This window comes from Arachis ipaensis, chromosome B4 (genome assembly GCF_059453495.1).
Source record: "Arachis ipaensis isolate K30076 ecotype BB chromosome B4, ASM5945349v1, whole genome shotgun sequence".
In the NCBI taxonomy this organism is placed as follows: domain Eukaryota; kingdom Viridiplantae; phylum Streptophyta; class Magnoliopsida; order Fabales; family Fabaceae; genus Arachis; species Arachis ipaensis.
Genome location: NC_142439.1, coordinates 106340702 through 106356452, shown reverse-complemented (window position 1 = coordinate 106356452; position 15751 = coordinate 106340702). Strand labels below are relative to the sequence as shown.

General features: G+C 33.1%; 2 protein-coding genes across 2 annotated transcripts; both read left to right on the top strand.

Moving 5' to 3' along the window:
* The first annotated feature begins 454 nt into the window (after nucleotides 1–454).
* Nucleotides 455–6677, top strand: LOC107639511 (cuscuta receptor 1-like). Its single transcript, XM_016343030.3, has 9 exons — nucleotides 455–960; nucleotides 1290–1613; nucleotides 2646–2798; nucleotides 2987–3064; nucleotides 3159–3314; nucleotides 3412–3483; nucleotides 3653–3799; nucleotides 3895–4041; nucleotides 4387–6677. The coding sequence occupies exons 1-9, from the start codon at nucleotides 594–596 to the stop codon at nucleotides 6564–6566; spliced, it is 3624 nt and encodes a 1207-aa protein (XP_016198516.2). The 5' UTR covers nucleotides 455–593; the 3' UTR covers nucleotides 6567–6677.
* A 1608-nt stretch (nucleotides 6678–8285) lies between these two features.
* Nucleotides 8286–9888, top strand: LOC107636710 (uncharacterized). Its single transcript, XM_016340202.3, has 3 exons — nucleotides 8286–8906; nucleotides 8985–9668; nucleotides 9793–9888. The coding sequence occupies exons 1-3, from the start codon at nucleotides 8286–8288 to the stop codon at nucleotides 9886–9888; spliced, it is 1401 nt and encodes a 466-aa protein (XP_016195688.1).
* Nucleotides 9889–15751: the final 5863 nt, after the last annotated feature.

The following is a 15751-nucleotide window of genomic DNA, read 5'->3' as shown; positions in this document are numbered from 1 at the left end:
TGGTGTAATTATAAGTTAGTGGATTTTGGAGATGAAAAGACATGATGCAACACATGGAAGCAAGTTGAACATATGGCAACATCCCAGCTAATATGCGGAGGTATGTTGAAACACGTAGGAGGTATGTTAAAACAAGTAGGAGGTGCGTTGAATATTTTCACAATATTGTAATACATTTTAAATGTCAATATTCAAACAAAACACCATCTTTATTTCTATATTAAAAATAATTTCTGCTAAAATTTTACTATTAAATTAGTCATTATATATTTGTAAATAAATATATATGAAATATAATTTATTTTAAATATATATATTTTTTACACGAATAATTAATTTTGATATATATCTAATATGATTAATATTTTATATAAAAGTTAATTTATTTTATTAAGCTATTTCCAATTCTTAAACGTCGTCAATAAGTCTTCTTTTGATTAACAAGTCAAAAAGCATGTTACTTATTTTGACGAATCAGTAATCACACCGCGTTTCAAAATTAGTTATCTCAGGATTAAAAGAAACGAAAATACTAGTACAGTTAACACAAACATTCTTCTTCCATAACCAATGGAAATAGGAGCATCCTCTATATGAACCCAAACTCCATTCTAATACAACATATGAAAGCAAAAATGAGAAGTAGTGTGAGCGGGTTTGCCATGGCTCTGATTTTGATGGGAGTGATGTACTGTGAAGGTTGCTGGAACATTGAGAGAGAAGCACTGCTTGCTCTCAATGCCCAATTTCACATGCCTTTAAGTTGGGTAGATGGCACAGATTGTTGCCAATGGGAGAGGGTAGATTGCAACTCCACAACACGCCGAGTCACCAAACTTGACCTCTCTGTTGTCGCTTTTAAATATTGGCATCCAAATTACACACATTTTCTAGTATTTGAAGATCTCAAGAGCCTCAAGTTGGGATCTAATGGCATAACTTACTGTCTCCAAAACGAAGGTCAATCATTTTCTATAACTTGATCAATTTCAAATTACTCAGATTTTTTTTTTTCATGTGTCACTATTTATTGGGACAGTTTAAAAGTGCACAATGTTAGCCTTCCGATCTTTTTTTTTATCAAATGGCTGAGCGTCTTTTTAGGGACTAATGTGATATACTTTTGTCAGTATTAGAGACTTAATTGCTGCAGTTGAAATCATAGGATTATTTTAATACAATCTTATTAATTATGTCTAGTATGAGATGTGGTTAGAATCTACCGTATTTAAGTTGACACAGTTTTGATGTACAAAATAACATTGCTATATATTTACTTTACATTGCAGGGATGAGATTAAATAATCTGGAGGTTCTTGACTTAGGAGATAACTCATTGAATACTTCCACTGCCATTCTATCATGCGTGGATGGCTTTTCATCTCTCAAGTCTTTATCATTAGCTTCAAACTGGTTCGAGGCAACTTCTTCCACATCATTACATGCAGCTTTTCAAACACTCTCATCGAATTTGCTTGGTCTGGAGGTTCTTGATGTGAGTGGTAATAATTTGAGTAATGACGTGCTTTCAGCTCTGGGTGGATTTAAATTGTTGAAAAACCTGAGTTTGTCTGCTACTGGATTGATCTCAGACTCAACGCTTTATATCCAAGGTAAACTATGTTTTCTTTTACCGAGATATTTTGCATAAGCATATCATGCATTTGATTAGCTGTAGCCAACGAAACTATGCGAGTCTTTGTACTTTATAGTTAGTAAGTACTCTCTCTGGTAGGCATGTAAAAAGCACAGTTTAGTGCCCAAGCATTTCGCCTTGATATAGGGTCCGAGATCGATTAAATAAAAGAATTAAAAAAATATGCTTATAATAATAATAAAATATTTATGAGAATAATATTACGGAATTATTTTTTAATTATATTTAATTATAAATTTAATATTCTTTTATAATTTTATGAATTTATTTGATTTATGTCATTCTATTAATTTTATTTTTTATAGAATATAAATGTAGAAAGAGATAGAAAATGGAAAAAAAGAGAGAAAGATAAAAAAAATGAGAGAGGAAGTTTATTAATTTTAGAAGAAAAGATTTTATTATAATTGTAATGAAAGATCAGAATACTTCGTGACATATTTTAGTTTATCAAATTAGTAATATAAATATAAATTATAAGTTATATATAGAGTGAGAAGGGTAGAGAAAAATAGAGAAAGAGAGAAAGGTAGATAACAGAATGGAAGAAGGGTATTTATTAATTTTAGTGGAATATTTCATTTTAATTTTAACATGTAACATATTTTGGTTGTGAAATAGTAATATATATAATATAGTTATATTTTATTTTTAATTTTAATTACAATTAGAAAATAGTATGTTATATATTTTGATTATCAAATTTATAATTAATGATTGATAATAATATATAAAAGAGATAGAGTGGGTAAAGGAATGAAAGAGATAGAAGAAGAGAGGGCGAGAAGGAGAGGACTTTTTAATTTTAAAAAAAAAATTATTTCTATTGTAATAAGAGAATGACATGTGGCACGTTTTAGTTGTAAAACTAATAATAGATGTAATAGATTTTTGGTGCGGTGACAAACTCACCTAAACTTTCATCACAAATAATTTCTAGGCATTGTAGCTAATATTGGACAGAACAATAACAGTGTGTCCCTTGCAGGTTTATTCTCCAAGCTGATCAATCTTGAGGTACTTGACATGAGCTGGAACAACTTCAGTGGGAAGAATGATATTGCAGCCTCTTTGTCTGGACTTTCATCCCTTAAGTCTCTGGATTTAAGAGTCAACCAAATGACTTTGCTGTCGATTCTTAGTAACGTCACACTTTACAGACAACGAATTTCTTTTCTGTTTCAAATTTTTTTTAGTTGTCATTTATTTTTAGTTAGATTGACAATAATAAGATTTGATTAAGAACCCCTTCACCACTAGACGATTTCTAGTGGCTAGGCTTTCGTTATTATCTAATTATGTAACAATAATCAATGTATATATTTGTAGGTATATCCAAATTAAGCTCCTTGGAGATCCTTAGCTTATCAGGAAACTCCTTTAGTGACAACCACCTATGGTATCTAGGTTTGTCACCTTCTAATGAATGAGATATTTAATATAAATCTTATGATCATCTTCACTGTTTGCTAATTATGTACAACCTAATGAAATTGCACAGAAAAAGAAGGATTTGAGTGGCCAATCAATCTACAATTCCTTGTATTAGGTTCTTGTGGTTTAAGTAATAATTTTATTTCCTTATTGAGTGGGCTTCAACATCTCAAATCCCTTGATTTAAGCTCCAACCAATTGGCAGGATCGTTGAATATAACTGGTCAGTTTCATACGCTACAGTTATATTTTGTGTCAAGAAATATATGCTTTGTTTAGTGAAAGTATATTCAATTAAACCCTGTGTTTATGTCAAGCAGGAGTGTTGGGTTCAAGCAATTTGAAGATTTTAGATCTAAGTAATAACAACATCAATAGTCTTGTCCACCAAGGTATTTATGCAATTTGGTCTTGTCTTATAATTATGTTCCATATTATGCATCCACATACATAGTTATGACCAACTGCATAATCATACCAAGACAAGTTTTCTTTATCATCCTGTGCCTACTTAAAAGTTAGAAGTTGGAGTTTTAATTAACCATCCTTGTATATTTTCAGGCTCAAGAATTTTAAATTTGGAAGTCCTTTCTTTAGATTCAAATAAGATATATGGAAGCATGTTAAGGAAGTCACTCACCGCTTTCGAGTCTGTTAGGGAGCTTTCTCTGACCAATAATCAATTCAAAGAAATAGTTGTTGCTGCAGGTAAGAACACCTACTATTAGTTTATCCTTTATAATTTCGTTCTCTTTATTGAAAATTAAGTTAATGTTATTCTCTTTTTGTTTTTCATTTTGTAGATTTTCGTGATTTGAGTAACCTGGAACGCTTGTTTCTGAATGATTCTACCCTAGTAAATGAGTTTTTCAAAAGCATTGGAGTATTGACTTCTATCAGAGTTTTGTCTATAACTGGGTGTGGAATCAAGGGCACCCTCCCTGATGCTGGTAAAATTTTATCTGTCTATTTTGTGTTTCTGAAGTGCTAAATGAATTTGTCAGATTTAAATTGAGCTCTAAACACATGATTGCAACCATAGTACATTTAAATTGAGCATTAAACAAATGTATCTGTCCAGAATTATTTTAGTCCTTCTTCGTATTAGGCTTAGAGAAATAGTCCAGAACAATATCTATAATAATAAATATTCTTACATAAATCACATGGTTTACAACTACTGTTTCATAGACTCGTTGTTTTTATCTAATTTTAGCTTATTCTAATGTACTTATATAGTACTTCTATTATCTGTATTTTTAACATGGCAGTGCCATCCAAATTAAATTTCATAGGTTTCTTTGAGCTTAGGAGGATGGAGGAGCTAGATCTGAGTTACAATGAAATGCAGGGGCCACTTCCGCCATCATTTGCGAATATGTCATCTCTCAGGAGGTTGGACCTTTCTTATAATCACTTCACAGGCAATTTTGGTTCAAACCTTGCAAGCCTTACATCACTTGAATATCTTAACTTTGAAAGAAACCAATTTGAATTTCCTATTTCATTCACACCATTTGCCAATTATTCAAATCTCAAGTTCATATATGGGGATGGGAACAAAGCCATTTTAGACTCACACACTACTTTGAATAGTTTCCTTCCAAAATTTCAATTGCAAGTGCTAAGTTTGTCTTCCAAGACTGAAGCCAAATCTCTTCCTTTTCCAAATTTTCTTCTTTACCAATACAACTTAACTTATTTGGATTTGAGTGGTACTAGATTGGGAGGAGAGTTTCCGAATTGGTTGTTGGAAAACAACACAAAACTGACGGACCTTCTTCTTGGAAGTTGTTCCTTCACAGGTAGTTTCAAGCTACCATCCAGTCCTCTTGTTAGCTTGAGAAAAATTGATGTATCTGACAATGCGATAGCAGGACAAATCCCAAGCAACAACATCAGTTCAATCTTTCCGAACTTAACATTTCTAAACATGTCTATGAATGATATTCATGGCTCAATTCCTCATGAATTTGGACGAATGAGCTCGCTGGTTACATTGGATCTCTCTGATAATTACTTGTCTGGAGAATTACTTAAAAATGTATCCGCTGCTAGTTCGATGCTCAGCCTCTTGAAACTTTCGAACAACCACCTTGGTGGAGCCGTGTTCCCAACTTTGTCAAGGCTCAGGCAAATGGTGAATTTGTATTTGGATGGAAATAGCTTTACGGGTAGCATATCTTTTAACATATCAATCTCATTGGAAGTAATGGATATAAGCAACAATCACTTTGTGGGAGAGCTTCCAAGCAGAGGGATAGCAAAACTGTTAAGTTTGAAGGCACTTTCAATGTCCAATAATCATTTAGAAGGATCAATACCACCAGAAATTGCACAACTCATTTCTCTAACATATTTAGATCTCTCACAAAACAACTTCACAGGTTCTGTTCCATCATTTGTTGAATCTCCTGTGACTCTGAGCTTTATTCACTTAAGTAGCAACAAGTTAAGTGAATTGCCAAAACGAATGTTCAAGGAAGGTTCTTCCATATTGATGCTTGACCTTAGTTACAACCAAATAACTAAAAGCATTGGAGATTTGATACAAGACCTTACAAGCTCACAGTTGAGCATTCTTCTTCTTAATGATAACCATTTTGGTGGACAAATACCAAAGCAGATATGCCACTTGATGGATTTAAGCATATTAGACCTTTCTCATAACAACTTTTTTGGTTCAATACCTAGTTGCTTAGGCAAAATGCCTTTTCAGAATCAAGACCCTGAGCACTTGCTGAATATATTGAACGGTATCTTTCCGAGTAGGGGCGTGTTCGTGTTGCCATTTGTGCAAGAGAGAGCAAACTTCACTACCAAGAAACGATCCTACATTTATACGGGAATAGTCCTTGCTTATATGTCTGGAATCGACTTGTCTGATAACAGATTAAACGGGACAATTCCATCTGAGCTAGGGAATTTGACAACAATTAGAGCATTGAATTTGTCCCACAATGACTTGAGAGGGAAAATTCCAACTACATTCTCTAGCTTAGCACAAATTGAAAGTTTGGATCTTTCTTTCAATAATTTAGGTGGTAATATCCCTCCTCAACTAACTGAACTAAGCTCCCTTGCTGTGTTCAGTGTAGCACACAACAACTTATCAGGTTCAACACCTGAAATGAAAGGTCAGTTTTCAACATTTGATGATAGCAGCTATGAGGGTAATCCTTTCCTTTGTGGACCTCCACTGCCAAGAAGTTGCAATCCTAATGCAAAACCATATGAAAAGTTACCAAATGGAACTGACACGGATGAGGACAATGGTAATTGGCTGGACATGCTTGATTTCTGGGTGAGTTTTTGTATTGCTTACACAACAATATTGTTGGTAATTGTAACAGTTTTATGCATCAATCCTTATTGGAGGAGAGTATGGTTTTACTACATTGAATTTGTCAGCATCAATGGTTACTACTTCATTGAAGATAATTTTCGAAGCCTTTTGCGTGCTGGAAATATGTAACGAGATACCCTGTATTTTTAGAGTATCTGTTTTCTGTGTTTGTTTTGTTTTTCTCAAATCTCAAGTGTGTTTCAATAAATATGATGATGAAAATAAAGTTTTTATTGTTTATATGCTGTTTTCTTTTCTCTTTCGTCTTAGAAACCAAAATAAAAATATGAAGGGAGTACTAAATATCATATGAAAATAAAGTTTTTCTTATTTATATGCTGTTTTCTTTTAGGATTTTTTTTTTACTTGTATAATAAACAAAAGTTGGATTTAATTATAAAAAGTAAATACCTTTAATTTTTTCATCAATTTTGAAAGAGACTAAAACGAGTTTTTAGGAATAAAATTCTCTAGTTGTGTTAGAAACTAGTTATAACAATAGTAAATATTTTATATTTTTAATGTATTTAATATATTAAAATTATTATAAATTTAAAATTTTAATTAAAATTTTTCGTTTATGAGAAGATTATGCCATTTGAGTTATAACTCATTAATTACTTTCTTAACAATAGCAAGGGAGTAATTATAAATTTAAAATTTTAATTAAAACAGTGGGTTTATTACTTTCTTAATAATAGCAACCAAAGTAATTTTTATTCGCAAATGAGTTATAACTCAAATGGCATAGTCTCCTCATACTTACTTAAAAATTACGGGTTCGAGTCTCCATAACAGCGTTCTATTAACGTGTATGCTAATTTAGGGATCAAATTAAGTATTATCTTTTAAAAATGTGATAAAAATACTCAACATTAAATATGTATTCTCAAAAATGGTTTAGAGATTGAATGTTGACTCTTTTTTCGTGTGTATTTTTTAAATAATTATCTAAATATTTCTACAAAATTTTGGATCAAGTACATAAGTAGTTTATTAAATACAAAAGTTGTTTGCTAGTTACAAAATAATAACATCATTTTTGGACATTTTTATTGTATTTTTAAATTATTTAAAAATATTTTTGTCAATAATAAAATTCTGGTGCATTTTTGTCAGCTACAAAATTATTCGAGTGTTTTAGTAGTTTAACCTTTATTTTTAATTAAATTTTTATATTATATCAATTTTTATAATTAAATTTCTATTATATTAAATAAAATGAGTATACTTATCATTTGACTAAATATTTTGTATTGGTTAAGGATAGACTCTTATAATTCTAATATTTTATCATCGGTTATGCTAAGTGTACACTAAAATCAGCTATCAAAATCAGTCATCAGTATAAAATATATGCTAAAATACAAATATCCATTGAAAATAAATTAAACCACACATAAATACATTGGTGCTGATTTTAGTGGCTGATTTTAGTATACAAATAACATTTTCCTTTTATCATACAGTAATTACAAAATTTTAATACGGTATAAAAATTTAATTAAAAAATAAAAAAATAAAGAGTTAATTAAAAATTCGATAAGATTCCAATGTCAAAGAATAATTAAACCTATTATTAACTGCATTTTTGTGTGAAAGTCCGAAATACCAAGGTTATTAGGATAATATTAATGTGGAACCGTTCAATTCACCAACAAATTCCCTTAGTTATACGTGACCGTTTACGCTTCTCAAAGCACACAAAAAGACTTTACAATTTCCAAATATCAGTGCCTATTATTAACATCTATTTATACAACCTTATATATAGTATCTAAACTGAAACAAGTTAAACTCTCTGGCTAGTAGTAGATACTTGTTACAGTATTCAAATATTTTGCTATCATGTCTTCTAGCTCTACTAAAGCAGGGAATGAAGTTAGCTTGAAACTCTTGATACACAAAGAGAAAAACATTGTCCTTTTCGCTGAGGCTGGGAAGGACTTTGTGGACGCTCTCTTTAGTTTCTTAACGTTGCCATTAGGTGCCATTGTAAGACTTGCGGGGGAGGAATCAAATATTCCGGCAGTTAGAGTTGGATGTTTGACCACACTCTACGAAAGTGTTGCAAAGCTCGACAAAGAGTGTTTGAGGAACGAGATCTGTAAGGAGATGCTACTGCATCCAAGGAACATGCCGCTGGAGCTGTATCGACGGAAGCTGAAACTGAACGTCAACGATTCAGAAACCTTGAAGTACTTCACGTTGGGTGTAACATGTAGTTGTTCGAGTGCTTTCGAGATTGAAAAATGCTTTTGCAGGTCTTCAACTTTCTTCGCGACAATCTTAACAAGTCTTGGTGGGGAATTTGATAATGGATTTGTCAAGGAAACTGAATTCATCATTCGTAATGATCTTTATGTGATGCCTAATGCCATTGAAAATACTCTACCGCTTCTTCAGAATCACGGAGTTCAAAACATCAATGCTGTTTTGGAACAAACTGTGATTGTTAGCAAGAATGTGGTAATTTAATTCTTCTTCTCATATTGGTTTTATTGATTTTAATATATCTTAATTCTGGATGAATTGTTTTGAGTACAGTTACTGGATCTTCTGAAGTGTTCTCTGTCGTCGAAGACCCCTTTAACGGATGTTTTCTTACTAAAGAAACGGGCCCTTCCTGATTTTCATCAGTGGTACCCGGCCTTGCCCGAGTTAGACATTGGGAAGTTACCTAATGATTCCGCTATGAATTTGGATTTGAAGGTAATAGTAAGTAAATCAAGTAAGAAGATTGTGATGGTTCAGGGAGAGGAAGATTTTGCAAACTTTATCTTAAGCTTTCTCACTTACCCTCTAGTAGGGTTGTTGAATATTCTGCTACCATCTCCTTCTTCTAGCTGCTTAGAGCAATTATATAAGAGCATGCATCTTCTTTTGGGAGAAGGCAAGTACTTTACGTCTCGTAGGCTCCAATACTACCTCGATCATCCTCCTTGGACACACATGGTTTCTTCAAAAAATGCTATCTTCCTTCCAACATATTCTGCATCAACGTTTTATGATTCATTCAATTATAAATTTAATGAACCTGAAGCGTGTACTTATGACAATATAAACCTAACATATAAAGGATTTGTGGAAGGTCCTCATAAGTTTATGGTAACTGATGATTTAGCTGTGAGTAAAATGTTCTCTAGTTTGTGTTTATCTTATTTTAATGGAGCAGATGTTTCTGCGATCTCTGACTTGGAACAAAGGACTGTGCGTATAGGCTTGAAAGAAGTACGCTATGATTGTGTTTGATTCGTTATTTTATTTTATTTTTAAGTTCAATTCTTAGTTTTTCGGATTAATGCTCTTTACGAACTTTATCTAATAATGATTCTTACTTATCTGTGTGGTGCAGGGTTTCGGCATACTTCAAGCATCGTTGTTCTCTGAGTCTGCTTTGACAAATGGCCTCCGTCATCTCTTGCAAACTACTATAAAGCAAGAGAAATAAAACTGTTATTTTTCTTTTTGGTTTTGTATTGTATTGTCGTAGTAATGTTCTCTCTTTAATATATAAGATTCTGAAATATATAGATGTTTTGAAAAAGTTTATTAATGGACCTCGTCAGTAATTTTCTATGAGTGTGTTCTGTTTTTTTTTTTTCTTCAATTTTGTGCTGTGGGAGTTTATTCATCAATTTATAATTTAAAAATAAAAATATAAAAATTAATTTTTTAAAAATAAAAGAAAAACAGCTGTTGAACCGCTTGAATATATAATAATTTACTATATTGAAATAAAGTCCGAAAGAAGTCATCTTACGATTTACGAAGTTGGTAAATGAAGAGTTATTACATAAATTCTAATGATGCTGGCGTACATGTTCTACTTCATTCAATAAATTTTGAAACTATGAAGAATTGGGGCACCCATCTCTAAATATTATTTTTTGTTCTTTCTACAACTTTTAGAATTTGAACTAAAATTCCTTCATTACCGTGTAAGTTGTTTATCATTTTAATTAATAATTATTAATGATAGTTATAATAAATATATGGAATAAATAAAAATAATAATATACAGATTTCTAATAATTATAATTAAATTGTATACATTTTTATTTTCATTTGTATTTAATAATTTATATAAATATTTAAAAAAATATTAAAAGATTATCAAAATTTTTTATTTTTATTATCAATTAGGTGTTAATATTCAAAATGGTCCCTAAAATTTGATCTCCGACGCAATTTAGCCCTTAAACTTTTAATCGACTCAAATTGTATCCTGAAATTTTGACCCGTGCTTCAATTTGGTCTTTCCAACGTTTTTCGTCACCGAAAAACTGTTATAGCAATTTTAAATGATACATGGCACTGTAGCTGTTAGATGATGTGGCCAAATTTTTTAAGGCATCAATTTAACTCTTCACAATTCGAACATAAAACCTAGCGCAGTTCCAATTCTCCCAAATCGTAGTAGTCTCTCCAAGAGTTGGGGAGAAGCAGCCAAGACTTAGGTAATTCTAGCAGAGTTTGTTCGCATGATAGTTGGGTGAAGAAAACGATTTGTATAGAAAATTATATTCATTGATTTTGCTTTATGCTTGTTGATGAATTATATTTATTGTGGTACTTGTTTCAGATAATGGGAAGAAAAGCTAATCATTGCTACTTTTCTTGAACATACAAGTTCCAAGATGAAAAGTATGATCAAGTGTGTTCAAGTCTGTAAAATACAATAGCAAAAGGTCCTATTTGTAGAAAATTAGTAACCTATGATTTACAGAACTGAGTAAATGATGCAGAATCCACTTCCGGGCCCACTTGGTGTGTGCTTGGGCTGAACATTGAAGCTTTCACGTGTAGAGACTTTTCTTGGAGTTAAACGCCAGCTTTGGTGCTAGTTTGGGCGTTTAACTCCAGCTTTTATGCCAGTTTTGGCGTTTTGACGCCAGAATTTTTATGCTGACTTGGAACGCCGGTTTGGGCCATCAAATCTTAGGCAAAGTATGAACTATTATATATTGCTGGAAAGCCCAGGATGTCTACTTTCCAACGCAATTGAGAACGCGCCAATTGGGCTTCTGTAGCTCCAGAAAATCCACTTCGAGTGCAGGGAGGTCAGAATCCAACAGCATCTGCAGTCCTTTTTCAGCCTCTGAACCCGATTTTTGCTCAGGTCCCTCAATTTCAGCCAGAAAATACCTGAAATCACAGAAAAACACACAAACTCATAGTAAAGTCCAAAAATGTGATTTTTATTTAAAAACTAATAAAAACATAATAAAAACTAACTAAAATATACTAAAAACATACTAAAAACAATACCAAAAAGCATATAAATTATCCGCTCATCAATGCGCTACTTGATGTTCTTAAACAATATACACGATATTAAATCCTTTGGTTGATTTATAGTCTAATGATAACTGACAAGTCTAGTACCACCATGCATATCAGGTAGATCCCATTATTCCTTGACTTAGAGATATGTTAGTGATACTCGTGGAGATCAACAATGCTCATGAACTTACCATTTTTTGTACATGACTATATATGAATCATGAAGTAGGTGACTTGGCAGGTTATATCACCTTTAATAGAATCCTTACATATTTTTCATAAAAATGAGTATCATCAATAGATATAAGAAGTGAATATTGTAATACAAGAAGAAAATATTCAGAATACTTTATCGAATTGCATAGAGTCAAAGTTCCAAAGATTGGAGATTATGTATTATACCAACCAAACAACGCTCTATTACATTCAACAACTTTGGAAGTTGGTTGTATGACTCTGTTTTATCAATTTTTAGCAAATCGAAGGTGGTTCAATATCTAATGGTCTGGGAGCAAAACCTACTCCTCTTTGCGAGTACCAGTTTTCTCAAAGTGCATTAAAGACCTTTCGATCGGACAAAAACTTAAGAAAATCTGAAAACAATAAATAAAGACCTTGAAAAAAAAATTAACTGAATTTGAAATGATTTGCATTGAATTTAAATGAAATAGAAAAATGCCTTCGATTCGATCAAAGGGCTTTTGAAATGGAAAATAAAGATAATGGAACATAAAATTGGACAATGAAATTAAATGTTGCTTGAAAGATAAACTTGCAAGAAAAATAAAGTTTGCAGAAAATGTAAATGGAAAGATAAAAATGGTGGAAGGAACTCTACAGAAAAGAAACTCAAACGCAGACTCAAAAATTTACTGGGATATGAGTGTGCTTGAGTATTTTCTGAAGCAAAGTTCCAACCTTTGTGCCTTCGAGTCTTTTCCTATTTATAGAAATTTTCAACCAATCAGATTGAAATATAACTCCCCATGTACATTAATCCATCAATAACCGTTCCTGCTTCTTTTGTTTGTCCAAAGTAACTGTTAGAAATAACCTTCGAAACTTGGATTCCTCGACTTAACACATCGAACAGCTTGTTGACCAAACGTGGTAGTTCTAACTCTTGCTCAACATCCCTTCCTAATGATTCTCTCTCGATGCAAGCTCTTCTTCGAAGACACACGCTTACTAACTTCTTGAATACACTCGTTTCTCGAAATAAATTATTTTCGACCAACAAATTGCCCCTTAGGATTAATGTGTTTTTCTTTTTCGATATCATCCTAAAACAAAACACTTAATCGTAACTACACTTATTATGACGCCACCAAAAATTAATTAATCATAAATGAAATTCATTACTTTTCATTTACTCGCACATATCCCAACATGTTTCCCACTATGCTCAGCTTCTCTCTCCGCCACTTCGCCTTCTCCAAGAAGTTACCCAATTTCAAATTTTAAACTTCATCATATGAAACGGCAGAGCACCTTTTTATTTTACTGAATTAAACTTCTATCATCATTCACCATTGTAACACCCTACCACACAGAGTTTTATGCTTAAGTCATAAAACAGAGGTGGCGAGGTATTACGACCTCTAAAAATAAAATTTTATATATATAGTAGTGTGAAATTTTTTTATAACTATGAGCCTTTGAAGAAAAAGGAATAAAACAAAATCTTTAAATTGAAAGGCGCAACACTACGATCGATAACGTAACGAAGCAGATAAAGAATAAGCTAACACGAGTATATATACAATAGAGTGTCGAGATACAGCTAGCAAAGCTCAGGTCTCGATTCGCGAAGGTAACCAATCCGAGCACATAGTTATACATATATAGATATATAGGAACAGCCCAAAAGAAAACCCAAAATACTGAGTTACAAAACCCGAGTCTCCAAAATAACCTCTAAGAGGAGTTAATACAGTTTATATATAAACAGTGGAGATAATAAGTATCTAAGTAAGTACATAAAACCAAAATAAAGTCTTGAGAGCTAAGGATCTTCGCTAAAATCAAAGTCTCCAGCATGCCTCATCGAGGAGCCTCACGTCCTGCATCTGAAAATCAGAAAATCTACATGGGTGAGAACCGGAGGTTCTCAGCATGGTAACAGTGCCCACATATTTAACATATAATGTCTTGGGAAAGCCGAAGGCAATCCTAGAACTCCCAATTCATAATTAAAGCATATAAACATAACTAAACCATGAGAAACGAAAATGGGCAACTAACTAAGGATCTTCAGTCTAACTAAAACTCCCCTTTCCAACTCCTCCGAATCTCCCAACCGCCACCGATAATTTTATATGCAAACACAATTATATCAAGCAAGGAAATCACAAACAGGAAGCAGATACAGTAGTTAAACAAGTAGCAAGTATTTATGCAGTCAATTAGGCATTCCAAACAAATCACACCAAACAAACATATAAATGCATATGATGCATGCCTGTCCTAGTGGCTGATGAGTCTCATCTGTCGGTTATAAAGCCAACCCGACAAGTCCTGGTAGCTAACCATTGGACTGTCCCTCTGTCGCGCATCCCCAACTCGAGTTATTCACAAACATAATCATAATCACATATATACAACACCCTCACTGGTGTTTATCCACGGGGGCGAGCTCATCCGGAACTTTCATAGTGTCTGGCCATACTTACGACATAGGGTCAACAGAGTATCGAGTCTCAACGTGGAGCACGTGGTGGCTAGCCACTGCTTTCAACCAGGAAAAATCGTATCTCAGATAGGTGAAAGTGCAACAATCACAATATCAATCAACCAGCATATATGCATTCATGCTCAGCCATAAATCAATATTTATCTTAGCCATCCGGCTTATAATCATAATTCATAACCAACCATAACTCATTATCATATACGGCCATTCGGCTCATATCATTCACAACACTTCCACCTTCATCCTCAACAACTCATATAATCATCATTAGTCATAATTCCTCATAATTTACCCTTTTCTTCATTTACAATTTACCCCATTCCCTAGCTTCTTCTTAATCACTAGGCATTCTATTATGAATTGAGACTTAAAGGATGAAAATGGGGGTTTAGAGCCTTGAAATTTGGTTTTAAAAACACAAAAATCATACTTACTGGAAAATAGGGTCATGCATACGTGTGATCGCCAAAGAAATTCCCCGTCACGCGTATGCATGGGCCACACGTACGCGTGAGCACGCATTTTAGCCCATTACACGTACGCATTGCTCTTTCTCAGGCACGCATGCTGACCAGGCAGAATCGACTAGTCGCGCATGAGAGTTTCGCATACGCAAAATCCTCATGTCACACCCACGCGTGGGCAACGCGTACGCATGGACATGCGATTTTGCTCGCGCACGAGATGCATGCGTACGCATGTTATGCAGAAATACAAAAAGCTGCTAAGTCCCATTTTATCCAATTTTCGCACCAAACTTCGATCGAGCATAACTTCCTCATTATAAAACATTTTTCCTCCGTTCTTCGAACGGCATAAACATCTCGGACCCAATTTTATTTCTAAACAAATTTGACAGAAATTGGGAGTCTGGAGACCAAGTTATGCTCCTTAAAAGCTGGGCCAAAAACCACTAATTTCACAAAATTCACAAACCTCCAATTTTCAAAACATACACTTCCAAATTCTTTTTAAAACCAACCCAACATTTCCAATTTCTCAACAATCAATATAACTCACTAAATATCCATATCAAATACAATATCAACTTCAATTTCACTAAATCATTATACACAACCTAATATATATCATAAACAATTCATACATTCATCAACAAGAACACCAAATTCATAACCTCCAAGGATATTAGCCAAATGCATCATAATCATTTTCAAGCCAATCATCAACATCAACCATCCAATCCCTATCCTAGGATCATTAGCCTAAATTTTCACATTACATTATATTTTAGATACAGGAAACCGAAATCATACCTTGGTCGATTTCCCGCTCAACCCGAAACACTTCCAATTTCACCTTTTTACAAGCTCTCAAG

Excerpts from the sequence above, each read along its gene's own strand:
- LOC107636710 (XM_016340202.3), top strand. The coding sequence starts at position 8,286 with ATGTCTTCTAGCTCTACTAAAGCAGGGAATGAAGTTAGCTTGAAACTC. Across the intron at positions 8,907-8,984 it reads TGATTGTTAGCAAGAATGTG|TTACTGGATCTTCTGAAGTG; the intron begins GTAATTTAATTC and ends TTTTGAGTACAG. Across the intron at positions 9,669-9,792 it reads TGCGTATAGGCTTGAAAGAA|GGTTTCGGCATACTTCAAGC; the intron begins GTACGCTATGAT and ends TGTGTGGTGCAG.
- LOC107639511 (XM_016343030.3), top strand. The coding sequence starts at position 594 with ATGAACCCAAACTCCATTCTAATACAACATATGAAAGCAAAAATGAGA. Across the intron at positions 1,614-2,645 it reads CTCAACGCTTTATATCCAAG|GTTTATTCTCCAAGCTGATC; the intron begins GTAAACTATGTT and ends TGTCCCTTGCAG. Across the intron at positions 3,065-3,158 it reads CAACCACCTATGGTATCTAG|AAAAAGAAGGATTTGAGTGG; the intron begins GTTTGTCACCTT and ends GAAATTGCACAG.